Source organism: Choloepus didactylus, chromosome 2 (assembly GCF_015220235.1).
Source record: "Choloepus didactylus isolate mChoDid1 chromosome 2, mChoDid1.pri, whole genome shotgun sequence".
Lineage (NCBI taxonomy): Eukaryota > Metazoa > Chordata > Mammalia > Pilosa > Megalonychidae > Choloepus > Choloepus didactylus.
The window spans coordinates 119896713-119924306 of NC_051308.1; the positions used below are offsets into that span (position 1 = coordinate 119896713).

The following is a 27594-nucleotide window of genomic DNA, read 5'->3' on the forward strand; positions in this document are numbered from 1 at the left end:
GCCTTATAAAGGGACCCTGGAAGTCACAGAAGCAAGAAAGTAGAGGACATCACCATGTGATGATGGATAGCAGCCAAGGACCCCCAAAGATTGCTGGCAGCTAGTACCAGGACATATAGACTTGGGCAAGAAATTATCACCTTGCTGACACCTTGATTTTGAGCTTCTGTTAGCCTCAAAGCTGTGAGCCAATAAATTCTTGTTCTTTAAGCCAACCCTCTGTGTGGTATTTGAGACAGCAGCTCTGGCAAACTAAGACAATGGATACTATGCAACTTGGGCAATGTGTACAAGACAATTTTCTAAATATCAGACCAAAACTGGACTTGAGAAGGCCTAAGCATCTTGCATTGTGCCTGGAACATGGCAGAGGCTTAATAACATTTGTGTAAATAAATTGAGTGAAAGTGGTATTGATTACACTTCAGAGGTCTTGACTTATAGTTCATTACTTCTGGAAATTTGGTCTCTGTTGTTACCACAGTTTAGAATTGAGGAGCCAGTGGGGATCTTACTGGGGTTCATCTTTCCATCCTCTCTCATTGCAATGAATTACCTCCTACAGCAGGGCTTCTCAAAGACTGAGCTATTGGCTAATGACATGTGAGGGGTGGGGGGCAACTCTTTATTGTGAGACTGTTCCAGGCATTTTAGGACATGCAGCGTTCCTGGACCCTGGGTCCTAAACACCTGTAGTGCTCACCCCATAGTCATGGTGACAATAAAAATAAAAATAAAGATCAAAAACCAAATGTCCCCGGAGAGGGAGAAAACTTTGAAAACCACTATTTTACAGGATTACCAGGAATCCAGACTTTGCTAAAAACTTTTAAGATTTTATGCATACTACTTTACAACAATTTCATTTTGGGGCTGAAATCTGTTCATTTTGTTACGCAGGACCATGCTTCTTTCTCTCCCTGTCAGCCATCGTGTGCCCTCTTCTCATCCTTTTTTATCTCCCCAGTTCCTCAACCCTTCCTCTTTGACATAATTTCTTAACTCTTCATAGTTTATAAACATTATGTAAAAGAAGACATTTAGAACCATATCCAATGTGATCTGAGCAGGGCTCTTCTTTCCCATAAGCTGAAATTGCATTGGTTTTGTAGCAGATATATCACATTTTAAGCTTGTGTTTAATCCTTGTCTGGTATGTTTCTTCCCTGTTCTTTCCTCTGGACAGCTACCAGGCTAAGAAAGGGTTAGCTAAAGGGAAGGGACAACCACTCCCATTCTTTCAAAGTTCTGTTTTAAGCTCCTGAAAATCAGGAAGGAGGAATAAAAAAAAAAAACAAACTTACCTGAAAGGGTCATGGCGGTGTGGAACTCCTTTTTCAAAATGTTCAGAACTTCCTGAACACCATGTTCACCCTGCTCCCAAGAAAGAAATCCAGTGAGAAAGAACTATGAAGAAATATTCTAACCATCCACTGACTGTAAATTTTGAATGTGGCCAGAACTTTGATGGGAAGGGTGGGGCACAACTGTGAAATTAAAACTATGTTGGGAATAAAGGAGAGCAAAGAGAAAAAGATACGGCATGAGGGCTATTGAAAGTTTGCAATATGCTGGAGATGAAGCATGAGGATGCGATTGAGCTGCAACTATCCTTCAGGCATTTCTGGCACCTGGGAAAACTGCCAGTTTTGATGATTAATCCACAGAAATGCATTGAAATGAATGAGAAGCTCTGAATTTTCCAATTGATTTTCACTTTGCCATTCTTACCTTATAGGCAAGACCCCAGAGGATTGGTCTTCCAAGAAAAATGCACTTTGCCCCAAGCGCTAGGGCCTTTAACACGTCATTGCCAGTTCGGATCCCACCATCCAGGTACACTTCAATTTTTCCTTTCACTGCAGTCACAACCTCTGTCAAGGCATCAATCTGAAAAAAAGATGCACATGTGGCTCTAGAGATTTCCATTTGGATTCTGAGGGGGCATGAGGCAGAGTTGCCTTTGCAACATGCAATGGGTCCAGAAGTCCAGGCTGGGGCAATGCCTTTAACAGTTTCTTCCCTTCTCATGCGTAAGGGTGCTGGTGTCTATCAAAAGCTCTGGGGGTCCCCAGACCAGGGAGTTTCTCTGGGCTCTACCTCCCATAATTTTTTGCTTTGACTCTAGTCCAGATTCTCTCTGAATCATTTGTTTGACAGTCTACAGGTTGGAGGAATTGTTGGTTCCTCTTCGCATCCTAAAGGGGACATTTCCCATTTGTAATGCTCACTTTAACATTCTTCTTTTTAAAGCAAATTTTGACTTTTAATTTTCTTCCACCCTCTCTGTTTCCAGGGTGGCACAACTAGAAATGTTCTCCAGGGCTAAGGTACTCACTTTTTTGGGCAAAACAAGTATAATCTGCCATGGCCTGACTTGACTACAGCCTTTCATGTAATGTGGCCGCACGTCATTCCTTATGAATTATGTTTGACCAACTCATCCTTGATTCCCTCATTGTTTATCTGAGAAATGAAATAAGAAGGCAATGGGAACATTTATAAAGTAAATTTTAAGCCTTTGAAAGACACAACCAAAGAAGTTTATCACTTTGACCCAGTTTCTCCCTTGAACCTTGTCTCTTCCTTTACCTCTTCAATTCCAGTTTACTGCAGCTAACAGCCCTTGCCTGTCCACAAGCTGTCACCAGGGCCAGGGTGTGGGGCACCAAGCTTCCTGTTCGTATCTCCCCAGTTCTTCCACCATTCTGACTTACTTTCGTAATTCTTTGACGTATTTTCAAATCAGGATCTCCAAATCTGTAAGGAGGGGTTGGCAGTAGGTCTAGGGGGACTCAAACTGTCTCAGGGCTCCTGTCTTGTGTGCCTCTGAGATTCGGCCAGGAAAGGGAAGTCCATCCTGGGCCCTGGGGAGACTTCTGCTGTGAAGGAATGGAAATTCTCCCTGAATGAGATCCTTTGGCTGACACTGAGCAGGAGAAATCAGGCAGAAAAGGACTTTGTATTTTAATTTACAAATGAAGAGGAATTGAATAAGTTTTGGACTTACATGTATAACTGGAGGAAATTCATATTCAAATAATGGATATTTTTATATTCCCAGCATGATATTATTTGGACTATTTTTATGATACCATGAAAAAGAAATAAATGTGTTGTTCAGATTCTTCTAGTGAGCCATATGGAACAATGATGCTGTTAATGATTTGCGGTGAGAAATAGAACAGGGAGTGAATTTTCAGCAGGGTGGCTTTGGAGGTAATTTTTGCCTTCCGGGAAACAGATGACTTTTTCTCTCCCTTGATCCCGGGAGGAAACACAGGCACAGGGTTAGCTGTAGATCCTCACAAAGGTGGAAACTTCACCCAAAAAGCCACACAACCCTCACAGAGCTGGGACTAGGGGGGAGAACAAGTGAGTTCTCACCTAGCGCACAAAATTTAAGGGGGGCACCAAAAATATCAGTTATCAAAATAAATGATATTTCAATGCAATATTAAAAAAAAATAAAATTGGCAAATTTTGGCCAGTGAGCTAGGGACCTGTTTTTATAAATAAGGTTGTGGTGGGACCAGGACTGGGAGTAAGGTGAGGTGAATTAGAGTTATGCAAGAGTAGGATTGGATCCTGTCTTTATTTAGAAAGTTAATATTTTGTTCATCATGAATTTTTTTTGCATTAATTTTCATTTTAAAAATAGTATATTAACATATTATTTGTCTTTATTATTGAGTTTGTTTGGTGTCTTCTTAAATTTTGAGCTCGAGGCGAGTATCCCACTAGCCTCATGCTAATCTGTTCCTGTCCCTGGATGATGTTGGGTTTGCTTATAATGGTTTAAGAGAACGTCTCAATCAGCATAATGGAGTAAGAGAAATTCTTCTCTCTCTGGTTCCTGCCTTAGCCTGTAGAAAAGAGAAATTCTGCCAACACTCATTCTCTGTTGATAAAGCACAAGGGAAGAACTAGTTTGCCTCTTCCGCCATTTTATTATTCAATCCTTCCCAAGGGAGCAGGGCTAAACTGATTAATAAAAGCCTGACACCTATTGTATTATGCTTTTATTAGTTTTATATGGGAAGCTAGTGTTCTACCCTGTCTAATTGCTTTCTACTCCCATCTAGTAAGCACAGCTGGGGCAGCACAGGGTCTACCATGCTGTTTTGCTCTGTGTTCTGCCAGTTTGTGGCATCTTTTCAGGGTTGGGTGAGAGAGCTCAGTGTGTCTTCTGCAGACTCAGTTTCTCCAAACACCATAAGGTCAAGAGTTGGGATGGGAAGTAGGAGGCCCGACCTGCCCTCCAATCCAGCCTCCACCAGAGAGCTGCAGTACAGCCTGTGCCTCGCTCTCCATGTAGACTCTTGCCTCCTCTGCCTGTGCTCTATCAGTTAGAGCCAGGGGGAAAGGATGAGGTAAAGGATTAGCACTTTAAGCCTCCAAGCATAATAAACCTTGGAATGTATAAACCATCTGACCCAGCATTCCCACATCCTGGAATTTGTCTTAAAGAAGTACTTGAGAATGTTCAAAAGATTTAGCTTTAAGGAGGGTCGCTGATGCATTGTTTAAAATAGTGAAAGACTGGAAGCAATACAAGTATTCAACAATAGGAGACTGGTTAAATAAATTGTCCATTTATACTAAGCAACCATTAAAAATAATAGAAACATTTACTGAAATGAAAAGAGTCTCTTAAAATATTGGTAAGTGAAAAGAAAATTACAAAATATATATTATTCCATTTTTAAAAACAAAGTTTTATTTACATTAAAATGTTACTGATTACTAAAATATTAAAATTAGTGATAGCAATGAAATTAGAGATTATATATATATATATATTTTTAATTACATGTATTTTATAATTTATTTGCAGTGAATGTGTTTTATTAACACAATAAAAAAAGGTTCAAGGGTATTAGCTCAAATGGTAGAGCACTCATTTAGCATGCAAGCTACCTGCATTCCCCAGCTTTAAGCAATAATTGATGTAGTAAAAACAAAAACAAAAACAAAAACCCAACCAAAAATGATTGAAAAATACAAAAACAAAACAAAAGAACAGCCAATAAAATTTAGGAGGAAAAAGAAAATACCCACTTCCTTTTCTTTAAAATGAATCAAACAGCCAAAGAAGAATCTCTTGAAAAAATATAACGTACTTATCTCCACGATAATAAATTAACACCTTATTCACATTTAAAGATTCTTTCCTTGCTTCCCTCTTCCTCATTCCTTCTTCCAGACTCTATCTATAGTGGACATAAATTCATGGGCTAGGGAAAGAACTATAGGCTGTCATAGATTTTAGCAAATTATTCATTAGAACATTTTTTAGTTTTATTGCAAAAGACCATTATTTCCTAGCTTAAGTAAAGCACTGTTTCTTCCTGGGCTGGGTCATATGAGAAAATAGAGAAAATACGAGGGTGCAATCCCTGCACACAGTTCAAGCGGAGTGCTTCTTCCAGACAGCAGCAGATCTCAGTGCCTCTGGAACAGCTCTCCTATCAAGCCCTACCTTAACACACTGATTAACTGTGTGGACTTAGACAAGTTACTTAACATCTCTGAATTCCGGTATCCCAATCTGTAAAACAGTGATAATATGACTCATCTTTAAGACTGCTGTGAGGATTAGAGATGCTATATATGAAGTTTGTAATAAGAGCCTGGCACATGTTAGGTTATTATTAATGATTAAAAATGCTTAAAATTCACAGGAAATACTAACGTCTATGGTGAAGGAGGGGGCAGTGTGCCCCAGATCGCAGACAGCATCTTGCTGGTGGACACATATGCACACACAGAGGCACTCACAACACACACCCTTTGGAAGTCACCCTACCTACCGAAGCAGGAACCTCGTCAAGCTGCCTCCCACCGTGGTTGGAAACAATGATGCCATGGACATTGTGCTTCACAGCTAACTCTGCATCCTCTTTTGTCAAGATCCCTTTAAGGATGATGGGCAAGTGAGTTATGCCCTGAAACCAGGAGAGATCATTCCAGCAGATGGATGGGTCAATGGAAGACCTCTGGAGATGAGGTATTGAATTTCTCTGTGAGGAATAGAAGAGAACCTTAGTTTTGAACTCTCTCAAGACTGCTTCACCCATTTCAACAATGAGATACATTTGGAGGGCTTCCATTTATAAGCTTGAAAAGAAGAACCATAAAATCCAACAATGCTTCTGACTCCTCTCCTAACAAAATTTGTGTGCATGAATTTCTGCTTCAATTGTTTGTTCATTAATTTTTAATCCTGCCCTGCTCAGTAATGATGCCAGGCCCAGGGAGCACAAAGACACCTTAAAAATAACCCAGATTATAGCAAGTGAGATGATTAAGCAGAAACATTTGTAGTTCAATGTAAAGTGTGGTTGAGATATGCACAAATAAGAACTAAGCAATATTTCAACAATCTTAAGTCATGTATTACCCAAGGTTTACCCTGGTTCACTATGTGCATCAAATATACATAAATATCTTTGAGCCTCTGAGGTCCGAGATAAGGATTCCAGAGCACCTCACGGTCAGTTTGTGGTTAATGGGAAGAACCGTTGAGCCACTTTGCTAGGAATCGCAGCTGCCCCCTGGCTGAAAGGTTGACATCACTATCTCTGCTATAGCTAGGGTAATCCAGCTTTACCATGCTTTTCTCTCTGGGACATTCCGTTCTATCAAATTGTAGGATTTTAATGGGCATTTCCTAGGCTGCTCAAGCAAATAGCCTGAAGTGATTCAGGTTAAGCAATAGGAATTCATTTGCTCACGGCTTGGAGGCTAAAAGAAAGTCCAAGTGAAGGCATCATCCAAGGTGTGGCATTCTCGGGTGGCTGCTGGCAACTCTTGTCTCTTAGCTTGTCACATGGCAATGCACATGGCAGCCTCTCCTGGCCTCTCCATTCTCTTCCAGGTTTCACTGATTTCAATTTACTTCCTGTGGTTTTCTCTCTGTCTGTCTGAATTCCACTCCACTTACAAAGGATTCCACAATAGGATTAAGACCCATCCTGATTGAAGTGTGCCACACTTTAACTGAAGAAACCTCATCAAAAGATTCTACTAACAATGGGCTCATGCCCACAGAAATGGATTAAATTTAAGAAAATATTTTTGTGGGGGGTGTGAACAGCTTCAAACCACCACAAGAGGGTATGCTCTTTGCAGTCATTTAGTTCAGAGATTCCAAACAAATGTGTTGTGGCACCCTGGTGCTCCATGGATGAATTCTAGGTATACAAAAATATTGGCTTCCCAGTTCATAATGCAACAGGGTGGGGCCTGAGCTGGTTAGACCCCATGGGCCAGTCATCGTGGGTGGGAGCATTCTCTTCAGATAGTCAGTTTATCTACATGCGTCATCCAAAATTATCATTTTCAAAGAGTGCCATAAAGTAGAAAATATTGGAAGAACTTTAGTTTACTCCACTATTTCGTGGAAAAATCTTTGTACATGTTTCCTGTTGTTTAGTATCCAGCCCTGGCCAGAACACTTCTGGTGACATGTTGGGCAGTTCAAAGAGTGAGAACATTTTGTCTTATATTTTGCTTATCTGGAAGCTCTGGCTTGCAGGAAACTGATCTGTTTTCTGAACTGCCACATCTCCTTGTCTGGCATAGAGCAAGCATACAATAAATACTTGTGGGAGGAAGGTAGACAGAAGAGGAAAGACGGAAGGAAAATTGTCTCTTGTAATGCCTACCCATTGAATCCGGTGTCTTTCCTACCTCTTTAAGTGACTGAAATTCCTTTAGCAATAAATTCATCTTCAAGTCCAGTTGGTTTCGAAAGTCGTGTCGCCTGTTGCCAATTGTGGGTGCATCCACAGTGATTACCAAAGCTTTGAAGCCCAGGGATTCGGCCTTCCGGATTAGCTGTTTGTTCAGAAGTCGGTCTGGCTGCACGTAGAGTTGAAACCACCGGAGGCCTCTGGGGGCGGAGGTAACGATGTCTTCAAGGGCACAGGAGGCGTATGTACTGGTGATGTAGCAGATACCGGCTTCTTGGGCAGCTGCAAAGCAAAGGGCACAACTCAGTTTGGAGGGCAGGGACCTTCTGGACTGGGCTGAGTAACTGTAGGCGTTTGTGTTGCCTCTGAACAGCTTGCCCTGGGAGTAGGGCAGGGATACAAGGTGGTTTGATCAGACTGGCAGGCATCGTCTTAGTTTGCCAGGGATGCTGTAATGACGTACCACAGACCAGTTGTCTTAAATAACAGGAGTTTATTGTCTCACAATTTGGGAGGCAAGAAGCCCCGAATCAAGGTATTGGCAGGATCATGCCTTCTCTGAAGTCTGTAGAGTTCTGGTGGTGGTTTGCCAGCAATCCGTAACTCAGTTTCTGCCTCTGTCACATGGCCATCTGTCTCCCCATCTGTCTCCTACGGTGTCCAAATTTCCTCTGCCTGAAAGGACTCAGCCATATAGTATTAGGACCCACCCTAATCTAGTTTGGCCTCAACTTAACTAACAACAAGCTCAAAGATCCTATTTACAAATGAATTCACATTCACAGGACTGGGAGTTAGGATTTGAACATGTCTTTTGGGGGACATGATTGAATCCATAACAAGTATAAAGCTCTTTGGGTCCTCCTCTGTATAGCCTGACTTACAAGCCCTGTACTCAGAACAAAATATGTCTAGCTAGAGTTTTCATTTCATTCCTAGAACCATGTTGAGTATGTTGTGGCTTTTGGGCAGGAAAGTTGGTTTCTTGTGAATTCCTTAATGAAGCAGAAGGGAATTAAATATGGCAGAGGAAGACAAAATGCAATTCCAATAGAGAAGGCTGAGTTTTGTAGTAGATAAAGCATGATATCTGAAATTAGAAGAATGCTAGTTCTACCACTTCTTAACTGTGTGGCCTTGAATCTCATTTCCCTTATCTGTAAAATGGGGAAATAGTAATGTTATAAGGTTGTTGGGAGATTAATAAGATACTAGATATGGATACATCCTTTAAATTGCTAAGATTACTGTACAAATGCTAATGATAAGGAGGTTGATGATTATGATGGTGGTGATGACGTTGACATTAGTGCTGCAGCTGATTTGAATATTTCTCACTTCTTACTTTAATCATTTTCAGTGAGTTTCTCCAATGGTTGGCTAATATCACTATTATGGAACAACCCATGGGTAGAGAATATGGCCTGATCAAAAAGTAATATTTTCAGTTCTTAATGTCAACAGAAGATATCACATTCTTTTGCCCCATGCCTCGAAACAACACAGTGTGTTCAGCCATGAAGATTTGGTAGACTACTCATATTTCAAATTAGCCAGACTTGCTTCCTAATCCCATTAAAATGGATGCCACTTCCAACTCTGGATTATTTGGATTCGTCTCTTCCTGAATCACAGAGTCAATGAAAAAGACCTCAGGGAAGCCCTGGGCAACTAATATGTGCAAAAAAAAAAAAAAAAAAAATTTAGCCTGGCAGTAGTTTGGAGTTATGTACCCCAGAAAAACATGTTCTTCATCCACTCCTGTGGATGTGAATCCACTGAAAATAGGACCTTTTGATGAAGTTATTTCAGTTAAGGTTTGGCCCAGCTGAATGAAGACATCTTAATCATATCACCTGAGGTCTCACAGAGAAAGTCACACAGAGAGAAGCCACAGGAAGACCAAGAAACCAAAAGTCAACGGAACCTGGCGGAGAAAGGAGAAGACATCACCATGTGCACTGCCATGTGACACAAAAGCCAAGGACCAAGGATTGCTGGCAACCAGCCCTCAGAGCCACAGTCTTCAGAGAGAAGGCATCACCTTGCTGATGTCTCATTTTGGGACTTCTCCTGGCCTCAAAACCATGAGCCAAGAAAATTCCATTGTTTAAGCCAACCTATTGTACCATATTTGTTTTAGCAGCTAGGAAACTAAAACAAGCCCAGAGTGAGGATTGCAAAAGAGTCAGGAGTATTTTCAGCTTTTTCTCTTCTCTCTCCTCCTCTTTTTTTTTTGGTGGGTATAGGAAATAAAATGGATGAATACTAAGATGGTGACATAACTCAACAGAAAACTTTTTGTCAGACAAGTCAACAAGGTCAATCAAGGAAAAGGGAAATGACACATTAGGGCCAGAGCACCTGCCAGGGCCTTGTGTTAGGACATAATGTAATGATTATCTCCTCGTCCTAAATTCAGGGGGCCACCATTCAGCCTCAGTGGTGGTCCATGGGGGGTAAAAGAGAGCCCTCCCATGGGCCCACATTGAGTACCCCTTTTTCCACAGATGGCCTGAGTCAAAGGGGCCAGTGCCCCTCTTCTGAGGTAAGGTTTGGTGGAATTTTAGCACCCTCCTGTTCATCAGTGTCCCTCCTCCACTGTGACCATTCTTTATTATGGAAATGGATGTTTTCTCAATCTTAGGGGAAATGTTATACAAATATAGCTTTAAGCATTCCCTTTCTTACCCTCTCCAATACAAAAGAGATGGCTGTTCTTGGGCCTCTCAATAGAGAAATCCTAGAGCTGCCTGTGCCTGTGCTGAGGTTGCCTCTTGCACACTTCTGGTCTTCTGGGGAAGGAGCCTCAAAGTGGGGTTGTTCATACCTCTGGCTGTGCTCAGTTCCCCATCAGGCCAGGCCAGGCAGTGGAAACCTGTGGGCGCGATGCAAATGGGGGCACTGATCTCCTCCCCTTGGATTGTGGTCTTGGTGTCCACCTTTGACACATCTCTTAGGTACCGGGGACGGAGGTGGATTCTGTGCTGGGCAACAAAAAGATTCTCTATTGGTGGGGTTAACTCTCCAGGATGCAGGTGCTGTCTGGGGCTGGGGACCCCTGATGCTTGATGCAGATCTAAGCCAGCCTGGGTCTCGAGAAACCTCTGGTGGGCTTAGTTGGCTGAGAGCTGATTAACAGCCTAGGTCTAGCAGGAGACTCATCTCCGGGAAGCCCCAGCAACATGGTAGTCCACATTAACCTTGCCTTGCTCTTTCAGAGGTCTGTGTCTTCCAGCCATGCCTCCCTGACTAGAGTCTCAGCCACTTGAAGGTTTGATTGGTTCAATGTAACAAGGTCTAAAAAGGAAAAGAATAGCTATGAAGGAATTCCAGGCTCTTTTCCTTTCAGGTTAGAAACAAGTGTCCAAAAAGTGAGAAAAGGCCACTGAAAGAGGAAGAACCCCAGAGAATCACCATGGCTCTTTTCTTTTCTTTTTCCTTTTTTTTTTTTTTTTTTTTTTCTTTTTTTTGCCAGAGCTTAATCCATCTGAAGATCTGTCTTAAATACTGGTTTAGAAGAAGGTAGGGGAATACACAGTAATAATTATATAAAACACACTTTTAAAATTAATGGATACATAGCCTCTGCATCCAAAGATACTTGTTTTCTTTCCCCACAAAATATTTCTGTACATGAACTTGAAAGATTTTGTGGGAATGCTACTTGTGCAAACTTGAGAAAGGTAGCCTCAGTTACTTCATCTGTGAAAGATGTAGTAATCCAAATTTCCTAATAGCTTTGTGGAGACAAAATGAGATGAAGCATTTTAAAGTTCATAGCGTGGTGCTAATTATATATGAAAATACAGAATAAAGTGTTGATCTTGTATCCTGTTTTTCAGTTTTCTCCTGACATCTCTATCACAGAGGTTGCAATTATTTTTTTCTATAAAGAGCCAGATAGTAAATATTTTAGGCCTTGGGGGCCACACAGACTCTGTCATAATTACTCAACTCTGCTGTTGTAAGCAAAAGCAGCCATAGGCAACATGTAAATGAAAGAGCATGGCTGCTGTGCCGGTTTGAATGTATTAGGACCTCCAAACACCATCATCTTTGATGCGATCTTGTGTAGGCAAACGTATTAATGTTGATTAGATTGTAATTCTTTGAGTGTTTCCATGGAGATGTGACCCACTCAACTGTAGGTGATAGCTATGATTGGATAATTTCCATGGAGGTGTGCCCCCACCCATTCAGCGTGGGCCTTGATTAGTTTATTAGAGCACTATATAAGCTCAGACAGAAGGAACGAGCTTGCTACAGCCAAGAGGGACACTTTGAAGAATGCACAGGAGCTGAGAGAGGAACTGCAGCTGAGAGACACATTTTGAAGACAGCCGTGGAAGCAGACACTGACATTTTGGAGAATGCCATTTTGAAATGTAATCTGGAAGCAAGCAGATGCCAGCCACGTGCCTTCCCAGCTAATAGAGGTTTTCTGGACACCATGGGCCATCCTCCAGTGAAGGCACCCGATTGTTGATGCCTTACCTTGGACACTTTATGGCCTTAAGACTGTAACTTTGTAACCAAATAAACCCCCTTTATAAAAGCAATCCATCTCTGGTGTTTTGCATTCTGGCAGCATTAGCAATCCAGAACAGCTGTGTACCAATAAAACTTTACTTATGGATACTGATATTTGAATTTCATGTAATTTTTCCATATCACAAACTATTATTCTGGTTTTGATTTTTTTTTCCAAACGAAAACTCTTTAAAAATGAAAAGCTATTCTTAGCTTGTAGGCCCTACAAAAACAAGTGGTAGGCCAGTTTGGCCTGCAGGCCATTGTTTGCAAAACCCTGCTCTATCCCCTACTTTTCCAGTCCAGCTCCTTTCCCTTGAGTCAGTCTTCTTTCATCCATAAGACTCCTTGAGTCTCCAGATTTTCTCCAAACCTGAGTCCTCTCTTTTGCTTTACATTTTCTCCTGCAAGTCACAAGTTTAGATCTACCAGGTAGGTTTTCCCTCCCTGCCCAGGGTACTGGTGACTTCACAGACTCATGTCCTAGCTTGTCAAGTTGCAAAGTTTCTGGGATTTAGAGGGAGGACTCCTTGTGTTTTTTCTGCAGATGCACTAAGATAAATTTGCTCTCCATTCATTCTTCTCTCCATCCCTTGCCAAGAAAAAAAAAAATCCCCAATATGCTCTGGAGGCAGAAACTGGGACTGCTGCCTTCCAAGGAGCTCTCAACTAGTGTATTTTAGCTTAATACAAAGGATGCAAGACCAAACTTTTTAAATGCTGCGATATTTTCGTCCCTTGTGAAGCCTTCATCAGCTGCTCCTTCAATGAAATCCCAAGTTGTCTTGGACAGATGCTTCTGTGCATGTACCTGGAAGTCTGCCAAACACACCAAGGGCATTGCTGGACCTTGAAAGGAAAACAAACAAAATAGCAAGAACACTTCAAATGCAGAGAAGACGGTGAAGGGGGGGCTACAGTATGAAGCTGTTTGGAGTCAACATTTGTCCCTCTGTATTCTTTACATTAACAGAGTTACTGCCCAAGATGCTGATCCCGAAGTCAGAAAGCAGGAGCCATGCTCCCTCCATTCCTCCATTTTCCTATATGTCCTGATTATTCAATCTTCTAAACCCACGTCTTTGCCTCTCCTCTTTATGCCCATTGCCTCTGGTCTAGTTGAGGTCCCATCTCCCTCTTCCAGAATTATTACAAAGTTTCTGATCTTTATCTCCTCGCCTTCAGATTCATTCTCTGCCTACCTTCCCTCCAGTGGGCTGGGATCATTCTAAAATGCAAATCTGATCACGCCTCTTGCCTTTCCAAGTACCCATATCATGGAGTTCCCAGCCTTCCAGAACCTAGCTCCTCACTGCCTCACCAGCCTTGTCTCTTGGTGAACTTTTCTTCCCTTTATTCAAATCACTACCTACATTTCCGGAACATAACAGAAGGCTGTTCTGTGTCTCTGTGCCGTTTTTGAAGGAGATACATCGGAGTGGGAAAGTTGGGGCTGAACGATTCCTAGCATCTGTGAGTTCCCAGAAACCTCAGGATGTGTGAATTGCCTGGGTCTGTGGATGACGTGAGGCAGGAAGGTTGCCTTTTGAGACTCCTTGGTTGGATCGCCAAACATGTTGCTTAGTATCATTAGGAGTTCACTACCTGCCTCTTTGTTATTTTTGCTAATTTTGAGACCAAGAAAACAACATATATTGCCTTTGTTCTTGCCCAACCCAGCCTGAAACCTGGAGTTTGGTAATTCTGAAACAACCACCCCTGACAGAGGAAAGAGGACAGGATTTGAGGGTCACCAGCAAATTTCCTCAGAAGGGGCAACAGCTGTGAGAACATGTAGCCACAGGGATGCTGAGGTGCTGGTTGCAGTCAGAACTCCTTCATGAGAGGATTGCACAGGGAAACGCTGAGACAGCTGAAGCTCATAGCTTGGGCACAAACCCAGCAGTTGGTAATGATGTGAAAATTATCCAAAGGCTCTGGGTAGAAACTGGGAGGCTTTTAGGCCATTGACTGAGGGAAAGGGATAAGTGAGAGCCCCAAGAACTGGGGCTTCAAATTCAAATGTGTTAGGTTCTGGAACAAATAAGGGGGCCAAGGATGCTGGATAAAATGTGGGGAGCTGACGATCCTAGCTGGCTGGAGGTGGGGCAGAATTGGTAGTTGGGGCCAAGCTAGAATCTACTCAAACCAAGCACTTACCTAAGGGACCCAAAGCACTTACCTAAGGGGCTAGGCAGAATGAGGTTATAAGACAGACAGAAAACAAAGGCCCCAGGATGTGCAGCGGATTCCAAATGGAGGTGAGGAGGTGGAATTTGGAGCACAGACAGAAGAGATTTTTATAGACAATATACCTTGTCAGTTGGAGTGGGGGGTGGGGATCAGGGAGATATTACGGTGCTGAGTTGGGTCAGGCAAGGTGCAGCAAGCACATCTCGTTTTCTTATTTTTACGTGATCCTTTGAAGGGTCAATAAACCTTAGTCAAATGAACTAATCATTGCATTTATCTAGCTGTATTGTAATTACTTGTTTATATCTCTGAGTGCATTAACCAGTTACCATAGCAAGCCTGAGACTGCTATCCTTAGAAAGGCCTGTTTGTAAGGCTGGTGGTTCTCTGGCATCTGGGAATTTGGATTTTAGGAGAGATCCTCCCATTCCCTAGTGAGCATGGCTCACTGGGCCTAAACTCTTGGTGCAAACAATGTGGTTTATTCTGAACATCTGCTTTCTCTCTGGGAGTCTGGAATTTTGGTACATGTTAGGCAGAGGAGGCCTGTGGGACCAGCTCCCAATAAAAACCTTGAGTCTCTAATGAGCTTCCCTGGCAGCTAATACTTCACATGTGTTCTAACACTTAGTTCCTGGAGGAATTAAGCATATCTTGTGTGACTCCATTGGGAGAAGACTATTGCAAGTTCACTTTATTTCCTCCAGATTTTATCCCATGACACTTTTCCCTTTGCTGATTTTGTTTTGTAACTTTTGCTGTAATAAAGTATAGCCATGAGTACAACTATATGCTTATTACTGTAAGTCCTCCTAGTGAATCGCTGAATCTAGTGGTCTTGGGGACTCTTGAAGTACTATGTATCCCCAGGAGCTAGGGTTGTATCTGACACCGAGTTGCTGTTCAGAAATGTTTGCCACTGGAATTTAGCATTCCCCTGTCTGTCATCTCTTTGCCTTATTGGGTGAGAATTCTCCACCAGGTTTCAGCTCCTAATGTCTCAACAAATTGCCAAATCCTGTACATTGTACACTCACAGAAATACTCTTCTACAGAGTTCTAGCATAGAAACCAGACAAAGTGTGTCAAATAGGAGGGAAATGGCTGAGACTCACTCATAATTACTTACCTGGGATAGTGTGAATTATTTCATTTGAAAACTGCTTGGGCAACAAGAACTCTCCTTCATTGCTGGTAGCAATGCAAAATGGTACAGCCACAGTGGAAGAGAGCTGGGCAGTTTCTTAAAAAGCTAAACATAGTCTTACCATACGACCCAGCAATTGTGCTACTAGGTATTTACCCAAATGAGCTGAAAACTTATGCCAACACAAAAGCTTATACATTAATCTTTATGATAGCTTTATTCATAGAAGCCCAATTCTAGAAGCCATCGAGATATCTTTCAAAAGGTGAATGGATAAACAAAGTGTGGTACATCCATATGATGGGATATTATTCAGTGATTAAAAGGAACTGAGCTCTCAAGCCACAAAAAGACATGGAGGAATCTCAAATGTGTATTGCTTAGCGAAAGAAGCCAGTCTAAAAAGGCTACATACTATATGACTTAAACTACATAACATTGTGGAAAAGGTAAAACTATAGATGAAGCAAAAAGATCAGAGATTAAGGGGGAGAGGAGCAGGATAAATAAATGGAGCATAGGGTATTTTTGGGCAGTGAAACCATTTTGTATGGTACTATATTGGTAGGTGCATGACATTATGCATTTGTTAAAACCCATAGAGCTATACAACTCAAAGCATGAATCTTGATGTAAAATATGGACTTTTTAGGTAATAATAATGTATCAATACTGTTTCATCAATTGTAACAAATGTATCTCATTACACCAATGAAGATGTTAATAACAGGGGAAACTGTGAGCCAATTTGCTCAATTTGTTGTAAACAAAACTGCTCTAAAAAGTAAAGTCTGTTAATTAAAAAAAAAACTGCTTGGAAATAAAGAATTAACCACAGCATTCTTATATATATCAAAGATTATGGTGTGATGCATTTTTTTTTATCATGTATGTAAAACTTAGTATAGTAACTTAGTCCATTATTTTTACTAGAAGTTCACAGTAAGGCTTATAGTTGAAGAGAAGGATAACTTCTTTGTTCAAGTGTTTCCTAAGTTTGGGAGGGAAGACTTAGCACTGTATGTTTTTGTATATTCAATTTGATTAATGTCAGATTCGAAGACACCAGAAATTAAAGGGTGGATTCAAACTTTCTAATGATTTTCTAGTATTCCCCTTTTATTTCATTTCCACTTAGTATTTTTTCCTCCTCTACCTCAACTATTCAAGAGGAAGAGAAAGAGGAAAAAAGGAATAGAAATTTCCTGTGCACTGATACTGTTCTAGGAACTTTAGCTCATCTTAACTCATTTAATCTATTTAGACTTTTTGTCTTCAAGTAAAAAATGGTGAGGTACAACTAGGTACCAGTGACAAAGCAGCTAAACTCTTAGAGCGAGGACACTCAGTGATGTGTGTTGCTAGCAGTGCCATTTTCAAACACTTTTCCTAACATGGGGAAGGGGGAAAGACACATCCTGAAGCAAGTAGGCATTTCAAGGCTGAACTTGCTTTCTTCAGTACTGCAGTTTGAGCTAATCCAGTTAGGCAAGGTAGCAGATAGCCTTCCTTTGAAGATTTCAGTGGGCTCCTGTGATTCATGTTGGTGTCACTTGAAGAACTCAGATTTATCAGAATTTATATTTGCATGAAAAACTTCTAGGCATTCTGTAAGAAATCACAGGGCCAAGATCACAGGGCAGGCCACTGAGATCTAGCTTGAGAAACAAAGGGTTCCTATGATGACACACCACAAGGTGAACGGGTTAGTGTTGCAAGGTGATGTCCTTCCAGACCCTTTGGCCTGGTCTCCAGGAAACTTATGCCAGGTTTCCCAAAGGATTGGCAGAGATAATATCAAGGTTACATTTGGGGGGCCTTGCTTGAGAGATTAAATTGCTCAAGGCTGAAAATGTTTTAATCACTGTATGTGGGGGTGATGCTTCCCCAGCCGCAAGGACAGTGACTGCACAGGGTAACACCATCACCATGGCAACAGCCTCAGGCAGTGGAGAGGCTGCAGTTAGGGGAGGCCCTGGCAATGGAGGGGTCATGGCAGAAGGGGAAGGGGTCCTAGTGCTGTGGGGGGCCCACAGTGAGCCCCAGTGCAGACAGTGGTGTCAGGACCAGGGAAGACACGAGTCAATAACATGGAGAATGCCCGATGACTAAGGCTGGTGGGACCCCCAGGGGTCCCAGCGGTGGGAGGAAAGGGCAGGACAAAAGGATTGTATTTGCAGGGGAGTGAGGACCTGAAGGAGGCCCAATGGGGTCTGGCAGGCACCAGTTCAGTTGGATGCTGCAAGAATTGATTCCTGGGTTCCATAAGCCCAGGATCAGTTTTGGCCTCTTGTGAATCAAGGACTCAGGACTGCTTCCAGGATACATGATCATTTTTTGGTTTTTGTATAATAATAATCTCTCATCTTGAGTCCTCACTCTTCAAACACTATCATTAGCCTGTTTTGCTTCTTGATAGATAGACTTCCCCTTGTGACCTGTAGTCATGTTCTACCATGAGGATTATGATGTTTGGGTTCTTCAGAACCTCCCCAGCAGTAATGAAAGGGGAATCACTCATAACTGTTTTACTTTAGGAGCTTTGTCTTTGGTTTTTTTTTTTCCTCAAAATTTCTAAAATTTAGAAACACCCTGTAACCCCCCTAGCAACAACTCCCCCTTCCCTCCTCCCCTCAGTCCCTAGTAATCTCTAAGTTACTTTCTCTATGTATGAATTTGCTATTTCTAGATATTTCATTTAAGTGGAATCATACAGTATTTGTCCTTATGTGCCTTGCTTATTGCACTCAACGTAATATTTTCAGGTTTCATCCATGTTGTGGCATGAATCAAAACTTTAGTGCAGAAGGTTACTGGAACCTTTTAGCTTTAAGAACATAAGAAAAATGCTTCTTCTCCCTGGTCCTTTGCTTCTTCATTTGGAAAACAAGGTGATTGGGCTGAAGTCCCTTCAGGTGCTCACATTCTGTGTTTGCTTGCCCATAAATACAAGGACCTCTGTTTCGGTAAGGTCATATTAGCCTGTTGGTTTAGCATTTTCTTTGTGGTGGCATTCAATTTAGTCTTATTTCCTAACACCAAATAGCCAGGGGCTCACAGCCGCCCGCCAATACTCCCAACACACTCAGCCAACCTTAAGGCCCTTTTCCAAGTTGTTCTGGCTCTGTGGCACCACCTATGGCTTCAGTGGGGAACTACTTGACCAGTTACAGGAGTGCACATCTCCTTTTTTCCCCTACTGCAGACCAGGTAATCCATCTTACTCTTTATGTATGCTGTCTATAATCCTCTTCCTCCTCCCTCAGTTTCTTCAAACTATTGGCTCATTTTCTCAGGGAAAGCTTTCTTACCTTCTTTCCTTTCCCTAATCTCTCCCACCTCCTTCCTTTTTTTTAATTTGCAAACCAAAAAATAACTCCATCAGGGTAGGTGAGATTAATATTATAGAGTCCCTTGTGCAAGAACAAAAAAGTCAGAAAAGTTTGAAGTCACAGTGAATTTAGTAAAGAACCTCAAAAGCCTTTGAAATTACTCACAGATGTGCCTGAAGATTCCACTAAACTCTCTTCTCTTGTAATTAAGCTTGCTTTTCCTCCTTGCCAACATTCACAAGAAATAAAATAAACTTTATTAGAGTTCCCTCAGTTTTTGGTTTTGATTCATGACTGGCAATACAACAAAATTGATTTATACCCACTTGCACTGCAAATACACAAATTTTCTGCTACTTTGTGGCTCAAGTAGTTATTTTCAGCCACTCTGGGACTTCATCTACTATTTTAATCAAATTCTTTCTGTGGGAAGGTATGTTCTGAGTTCCAAACAAATATCTTCCAAGTAGAGCTTTGGAGCACAGCCATATTGTAAACTGGGTACTTTATAAAGGGTGTTGGAGACAGTTAAGTGCATCCTGGGAGGGAGGTATTGATCCAAGAGCTCAGGCAGCATTTTGAAATGTTGGTGATTTTCTTATTCTATTAAGCAGTGGCATCATTTGATTATACAAAGAGTCTTGGAGCTAGCATAATGGCTCCTTACTAGTAGTAGTAATTATAAGAATGAAATAAAATTTCAACCATCTATTGAGTGCTTCATGCCATGCACTGTGTAAAATGCTTTATGTGCATTAATGTTTGAATCCTTACAAGAATCCTAGAACACAGATATTACTATCACCATTATATAGACTAGAAACCTGAAATTTAGTGATGTTAAAACATTTTGCCCCAGGTCACACATCTACTCATGTGTTCTGACTCCATGGACCTAACTCTTAAGCACTATAAAAAGAAGGAAATGCCTGGAGCTAAGTGTGGTTTATAGAATGACGGAGTTGGCAAGGACCTTAGAGGTTTAAAATGTCATGGGAATATGCAGTCTTGCTCCCTTCCCTCAATGAAATCATAACTCAGTTAGAAAGTAAAAAGTCTTCATTATTTAGTTGCTCAGAAAAATAGCCTCTGACATTTAAATCAATTGTAACAGTCTACAAAACAGTCTTCCTTACATTATCCCATTTGATGCTCACAATAACCTAGTGAAATAAAAGGTGATCAGACTGTGGATGTACAAAGTGCCATTTTATAGATGAAAAAAGGTGACACCCAGAGAATCCAAGTGAATTACCCAAGCTGACATGACAAGAATGGCAAAGCCGGATCTCAAGTCCTTCTGACATGCCTATGATGTATCTGCAGTATTAGTGGTAATGGGGAGGCATTCAGTTCTCTATTCCGTAGGGTCAGAAGAACTGTGTAAAGTAACTGAGGTCAGTTCCCATAAAATCCAAGCCATTGGGAAAGGTGCCCTGTGTGCAGATCACTGCTCCTGCCTCCTTATCTGCTCAAAAAGAATGGACTGTGCAAAACAGAGGTCAGAAGCTACATAAAGTTTTGGAACAGGCTGTGAACTATATTGTTTTCACTACTGACTCTAAGTCTTATAGGTGAAGCTATGTCTAATAGCTGCTAGGTGGTAGCAGGGGAGAGAGGAGAAAGGGCAGAGCAGTTGGGTTTGAAGAAAGCTAACTATTAAGTAGAGCTCTGTCTCTCTTTGTTTTCCTCCTAGCGCCTCTCTCTCTGGCAACTACTCCAGATTGCATTGCTGTAGGCCTTTGCTTTCAGCTGGTAGCTATGGTCCATGAGGCATTAATGGCTGAGGGAGTCAGTGGGGTCTAGAAGATATACTCTGCCATAAGCTTGGGAGCTTGCAAAATTGGGCTCCTTTCCTAGCTCTGCTACTTTGCTCACTGCGGTTTCATGAAAAAGTTATTTGTGAAAGAAGAATATTAACACATACTCCATAGAGCCCTTATGAAGACTAAACATTATTGGCCCACAAAAATTTCTAGAGCAGTGCCTTGTATAGATGAGATGGTCAATAAATGGAAGATGCATTTTCATTATTCTTCCTGCTGATGACATGAGCATTTCCAGCTAAGGCTCTGGAAGCTGAAAGCTACTGCAAGATTTGAATAATTTCATGATGGTAGAATTTAGAAATCTGTGTCATATTTATTCATTAGTTCATCTAATAAAGTTTATCGAGTACCTGCGATCATCCAGGTGTGCAGAGGCATTTACTGCTCCCCATGTGCTCCCCAGCATTTCCCAGTTCTTTAAAGATAGACAAGGTTATAGACTAGTTCTGGCCAATGGGCTGCAACGTATTAATTTCAGGCCAAGAAGTTAAGAGCTGGTATATGACCTTCCATCTTTTTTTTTCCTGCTGCTACAGCAACCTGGAGGCCACATGCTCCAGAAGGTGTAGCTTTAAGATAATGTCTTCTTGGATCCCTGAGCCGCCATTTGGAAAGGAGTGACCCTGGAGAACAGCTCCTTTTGCATGAGCAAGAAATAAACACTTGTGTGTTAAACCACTAAGAGTTCAGGGTTTGTTCTTTACTCCAGCATAGACTAACCTACCCTGACTAATATAATTAGGCATTGTGCTATACACTGGAGATAAAAGGCCTATGTGATACAGTCTCTGCTCTCAAGAATCTAACAGTTAAAGCAGAAGATGGACTTCAATAGCTCATTCTCTCATGGTTTATATGACTTAGAGTGCAACTGAAGCCCTTTTCTGGAGAGTTTCCTGGGAGAGTTTTCTGGAGAGTTTCCTGGGAGAGTTCCCGGAGAGTTTTCTGGAGAGTTTACTGGAGAGTTTCCTGGGAATTTGTGAATATTCTCATTGCCCCTCAAATGGTATCCCATAGATGATGCTCTGTTCCATCTATTAAAGATAAGCCCCAATTCTCATCTAAAAAATTAGTGTGTTAATATCTGTGTCATAGGGATCTTGTGAGAATTAAGGGATTGTGAAAATGCAGAATAGCACAGTGATTAAGGATAAAGGCTTTGGAAATTCTGCTTCTTGTCAGGAGGTAGAAGACCACAAAACGCCATTTCTTCAGTAATAACAAAAAGAAAATAGGGATATATTAAAAATCGTAAGTATTTTTTTTTAAACTGTCAAAGAGTATGATTGCAAAGAGTCTAAATCAACTAAATTCCAGAGATGGACAAGCCCTTCCTAGATGGGGAGAAACTGAAGGCCACCTTCATCCCTAGGGTAATTTGCTGAGTCTGATGAGAGATGAAGGTTGGAGGAGTTAGCTTGCTATGGTGCATGGACTTTGCTGGAGAAAGGAGACAGCCAAACTTTCAATGACATATGGGGTAGTGTAACAGATTGAAATGGGAGGCTCCCCAAATGCAAAGGTATATTTTCTGTCCACCAATTCTCCCCCTGGGACTTTTTCTGAATAGATGGTGGTGCACTTAGCTGGAACCTAGGCTGGAAAGCAGAGAAATCACAGCCTCATGCTGCTTACATCCCCAAGCCCTGCAAGAATGGAAGAACCTTATTTGACCCTCGAGACATTTGCAAACTGGAAGTTAACTGAAACTAACCAAACAGCAGTGTAGCTCTAACCCAGTTCAACTACTGACTGGTGAAAGAAAAGAGCTCTTCATCCTAGTTGCGGGACTGAAGCAAGGTCATGTCTCCTCTGGGGAAAGCTCTTATCTATTTCATTTCCAACTATCCTTTTATAAGAATGTCTGATATACAACCAAAAGTTATAAAACATGTGAAGAAACAGTAAATGGTGCTCTATTATCAAGAGGGGAAAAATCGATAAAAGTGGAACCAAAGATAACTAAGATATTGGAAAGAACAGCAAAGGACTTTAAAATGAATGTTATAAATATGTTAAATAATGTAGAGGACATATGGTAAAAATAGGTAAGAAGATAATTTCATCAGAGAAATGAAAACTTGAAGAAGAGTCAAAGGGAAATTCAGGAACTGAAAAAATTAAGAAAATAAATTAAGGAAGTCATTGGATGGGCTTAACAGAAGACAGGACACAGAAGAAGAAAGAATCAGCAAACTCAGACTATATAGAATATTTTAAAAATATACCAACATTTATAAACACATGTTTACAATATATGTAGAAGGGAAATAAATGATGACCATAGCACAAAGGACAAGGAGGTAAATGGATTAAATTGTTCATGAATTGATATAACATTAATTTAAGGTAGATTATGGTAAGTTAAGGATGACTATCACAGTCTCAAGATAAGCCACTAAAATAATATCAGAATATATAATGTAAGAATATATAATATAATAAAAATAATTTAAGAATTTAAAACTAAGAAGCAGAAAGTGGAAATAAAATGGAATAATATATATACTTGACTGATCCAAGAAGAGAAAGGAAAAGAAAAATAAACAAATAATACAAGGGAAAATATGAAATAAATAAATAAATAGTAATATGGTAGGCTAAAACCCCAAAAGATCAGTAATTGCACTAAATGTAAACAAATTAAATATTCACAAGGCAGAATGTATCACACTGGTTTAAAAAACAAAAACACAAGACCCAAGGTGCTATAAACAAGAGAGACTTTAAAAAGACACAAATAGTTTAAAAATAGAGGGATTAAAAAAGATATGCCAAATAAACACTAAACATAAGAATGCTTTGGTGGCTAAATTAATATCAGACAAATTAAATTTGAAGCAAGAATATGATCAGAGAAACAATAACAATAAACAGGTCAATCTATAAGGAAGATATGGTGATCCTAAATATATGTACACCTAACAATATACATGTAGGAAAAATTGACAGAACTAAAAGCAGTAATAGAAAAATCAACAATCATGGGTGGAGATTTCAATATATGTCCCTCAGCAATTTTTAAACAGTTTTATTGAGATGTGATTGACATTTGTAAACTGTCCATATTTAAATTGTACACTTTCATAAGTTTTGGCTTATGTTTACACCATGAAACCATCCCCACAATCAAGAGAGTGAACATGTATCCATCACTCCCCAAAGTTGTTATCTCCTGACCCTTTGTAATTTGTAATTCCTTCCCCCCATCCCTCCCCGCACTCCCTATTCAGGCAATCTGCTTTCCTACATTATAGATTAGCTTGCATTTTATAGTTTTATATATATGATATGGAATCATACAATATGTGGGTTTTTTTGTTTTTTTTTTAGTCTGGCTTCTTTCACTCAGCCTAAGTATTCTGAGATTCATCTATGTTATTGTATGTTTCAATAGTTTATTATTTTCTGATGTTGAGTAAAATTCCATCGTATGGATATGCCTCTTTTGCTCATGAGTTCACCTTTTGATGGACCTTTGGGTTTTTCCAGTACTTGGATATTATAAATGTAGCTGCTATAAACATTTCTGTGCAACTCTTTGTATAGAAATATGGTTTCTTTTTTCTTGGGTTAGAAATGGCTAGATGAAATGCCAGATGTGTGTTTAACTTTTTAAAAAACAGATGAACTGTTTTCCAATGTGATTGTACCATTTACATCTCCACTAATGTATATTAGAATTCCAGTTTCTTCACATCCTCACCAACACTTGGTGTGGTCAGTGTTTTCAGTTTTAACCAATCTAATAGATGTGTGGTGGTATCTTATTATTCTTTTAGTGTACATTTCCTTAATAAGTAATGATGTTGAACATCTTTTAACATAGTTACTTGCCATTTGAATATCTTCAGTGAAATGACTTTTCAAATCATTTGCCAGTTTTTAAACTGGATTGTTTGTTTTATTATTATTGAATTGTGAGAATTCTTTATAAATTCTTGGTATAGGTCCATTATTAGATATATGCTATGCAAATATTTTCTCCCAGTCTGTGGCTTGTCTTTCCATTTTCTTGTCAGTATCTTTTGAAAAGAAAAATTTTAAAGTTTTAATGAAGTCCAATTTATCAATTTGTTTTTTTATGGACAGTGCTTTTAGTGTCATATTGAAGAAATCTTGATTAACTCAAGGCCACAAAAGCCGTGCAAAATAACTTCCCTTTTGATTTTTTTTTTTTTTTTTTGACCCTTGGGGTTATTTGGAAGTGTTACTTAGTTTTCAAATATTTGGGTTTTTTCCAGAGATCTCTCTGTTACTGATTTCTAAAGTAGAAAGTCCATTGTGGTCAGAGGACACATTTTGTATGATTTGAATCTTTTAAATTTATAGAGATTTGTTTTATGGACCTGAATATTTTTGATCTTGGTAAATGTTCTGTCTTCACTTGAAAAAAATATATATTCAGCTGCTGGGTGGAGTGTTCTATAATTGTAAATTAAGATTGTTGTGTTTAAGTCTGTTATATCTTTTCTTATTTTCTGTGTTCTGTTATGTCAATTGCTGAGGGGGGATATTGAAATTTCTATAATTGTGTATTTGTCTGATTCCCCTTTGCAGTTCTATTTTGGTTTCATGTATTTTGAAGCTCAGTTATTAGGAGCATAGATGTTTAGGACTGTAAAGGAATAAGTAAGATTGTCTGTGTTTACAGTTGACATAAACGTGTATGTAGACTATCCAAGGGGGTCTCAAACACTACTGGAATAAGTGATTTTAGTAATGTATAGGATTTAGTAATCCTATAGGATGCAAGGTCTATATACAAAAACCGATTGTGTATGTGCATAGGCAACAAAATTTGAAAAGTGAAATTTAAAGTATACCTTTTACAATAGCATCAAAACATTAACTATCTAGCAATAAATTTAACAGAAAAAATTAAATATTGAGAATAAATTAATAAAAATTTCCTGAGAGAAATTAAGAAAGACCCAAATAAATGGAGGTATACACCATGTTCATGGATTGGAACCCTCAATGTTATTAAGAAGACAGCTGTCCCCAAATTGATCTATAGGTTCAACTTTATCCCAGTCACAATCCCAGAAAGCTCTTCATTGGAAGGAATTTGCACCTAATTCCAGACAAGCTTATTCTTTCAAAGTAACTACACCAGTCCAGTTATTTTAGAAATAATGACTTCTTTGCTCTTTTAGAAGCAATAGTCACATCATTGTTTTCTTCTGCCTGTGGTTCAGGAAGCAACAGGCAAAATACATCTCTAAGGGCAGGGATTGTTGCTTTGCATTTTTTTAGAACCCTTCCAGGTGAACGTATTTTGACCCATTCTCCTCATAAGGATACATATATATTCCACCATGAAGTTCTAAGACATAACTGTACAGTCTTAACCTCTGCCTCTAGTCACTCTGAAGCAAAGGCTTGCTTTTCCAGTTGCCTCATGTTCCCTACTACTTGTCTCTACATGACCCGTCTTTGCCAAGCAGCAAAGAAGCCACAGTTAGTCCCTAATATGCTTCACGGCAGTCTCCCTGCCCGACCTACTACTTCATCTCCTTTCCCACTTCCAAGCATTCAGAAGACACCCAACAGGAAACCTGATTCTGGCGTCTTCCAGTCCTTGGGAAAGGTGGTGTCTGGAGGCAGCTGCTCAAAGCCTGGCTCACTGCTGGAGGTTGTAGAAAACAGTAGGTCACTACCTCACAGCGCCAAGTGTAAAGAAGGCTAAAAGTTAATATTTTAACAGAGAAAGACAACTGGTTTGGAAGTAAATGAGCAGCCAGACCCAAGCAAGGTTTGCTTTGACATGAACTTTGCTTTGCAGATTTACCTTAAAATTGAATGAAGTTTATTACAAGATTAAATTTCAGAATAAACTCTCTGCTTGATTACACCCAAATTGTAGCTCTTCCCTTGTTTGTCAAAGATGGATAGAGGAAGAGAGAGGGTGATTTCAGGTGAGAGAGCTATAAAAGCCCCTGTGTTGGAAAAGGAAGGGCAGGTCATGGGGGGTTGGGAGAGGAGCAGCCACAGCTTGGGAACCTGAGGGCAGAAAGCAGAGGGCTCCCAGTCAGGAGGAGGATACTGGGTAGTGTCTTCCTTGTCCCGCTGGGCAGTCTACCTTATGGGAGGCGAGGAGAACCACTATTTTTCAGTGGAGAAATGTAGATAGTAATATAGGCAGAAGGCTGGGAAGGAAGAACATAAGAGTACAAGTGAAAAAAAGAGTTCCACAAGAGGGAACAAACATCATGAATTAATTTCTAATATGTCCGGGTCCTTTCCTCTTGGCTCCTATCCAGCTTTTGTCTCGCAACAGCTAACATGTATTAAGTATGTAGGATGTGCCAGATTCTCTACATGCCTTATTTAATCCTCACAGCAACCAGATGGATAGATATTATTTTCCCTATTTTCCAGACAAGTAAATGAGGTTACATGACTTGCCCAAAGACGTTCAGCAGGAACCAGAAGAGTTGGAATTTGAACCAAGACTGTAACCACCAAATGGTGGCATGTGGAAGTCATGGGCTAATTTACTTTCCTGTTCCAATGACAATGGAGTGATATTTGCCTGTTTTTTTTAGAATTTGTAGCTCAAGTAAAAATGAAAAACATTCCTGCTGATTTGTCGTAACTTCTTCGCTCAAGGCTCAGTCTGTTGTTTCTTGGAGGATCATTTCAACCTGTTGTCTTCCCACTAGATGGCAGTATAACCTCAGAAATGCTTTCCAACTGGCCCTGTATTTGGAGACTTCTTTTTTTTCCATAGTAGTTTTTACCCCTCCACAAACAGCCTCTAGCCACATGCCCACACTCAGCTCCCATGTCACTTGACCTTCTTACTGTCCCCTGCTTCAGAATTTTCATTGCCATTTACCAATCCTGGACCACATCCC

The 27594-nt window shown here is 40.3% G+C and overlaps 1 protein-coding gene across 4 annotated transcripts in view; it reads right to left on the bottom strand.

Annotated features, from left to right (window-relative positions):
- HAO2 (hydroxyacid oxidase 2) overlaps window positions 1-26393 on the bottom strand; it is a 30917-nt gene extending 4524 nt beyond the window's left edge. For 3 of the 4 annotated variants that reach the window (XM_037826251.1, XM_037826252.1, XM_037826253.1), the window contains exons 1-7: window positions 26293-26393; window positions 12941-13079; window positions 10528-10679; window positions 7696-7979; window positions 5814-6023; window positions 1732-1890; window positions 1305-1374 (exon numbers count right to left, since the gene is read on the bottom strand). In XM_037826251.1, the coding sequence (XP_037682179.1) occupies window positions 1305-1374; window positions 1732-1890; window positions 5814-6023; window positions 7696-7979; window positions 10528-10679; window positions 12941-13071 (1006 nt within the window). In that variant the 5' untranslated portion in view covers window positions 13072-13079; window positions 26293-26393. Of the gene's footprint in view, window positions 1-1304; window positions 1375-1731; window positions 1891-5813; window positions 6024-7695; window positions 7980-10527; window positions 10685-12940; window positions 16045-26292 lie in introns of those variants that run through there. The other variant, XM_037826254.1, reaches the window with a different exon arrangement.
- Window positions 26394-27594: the final 1201 nt, after the last annotated feature.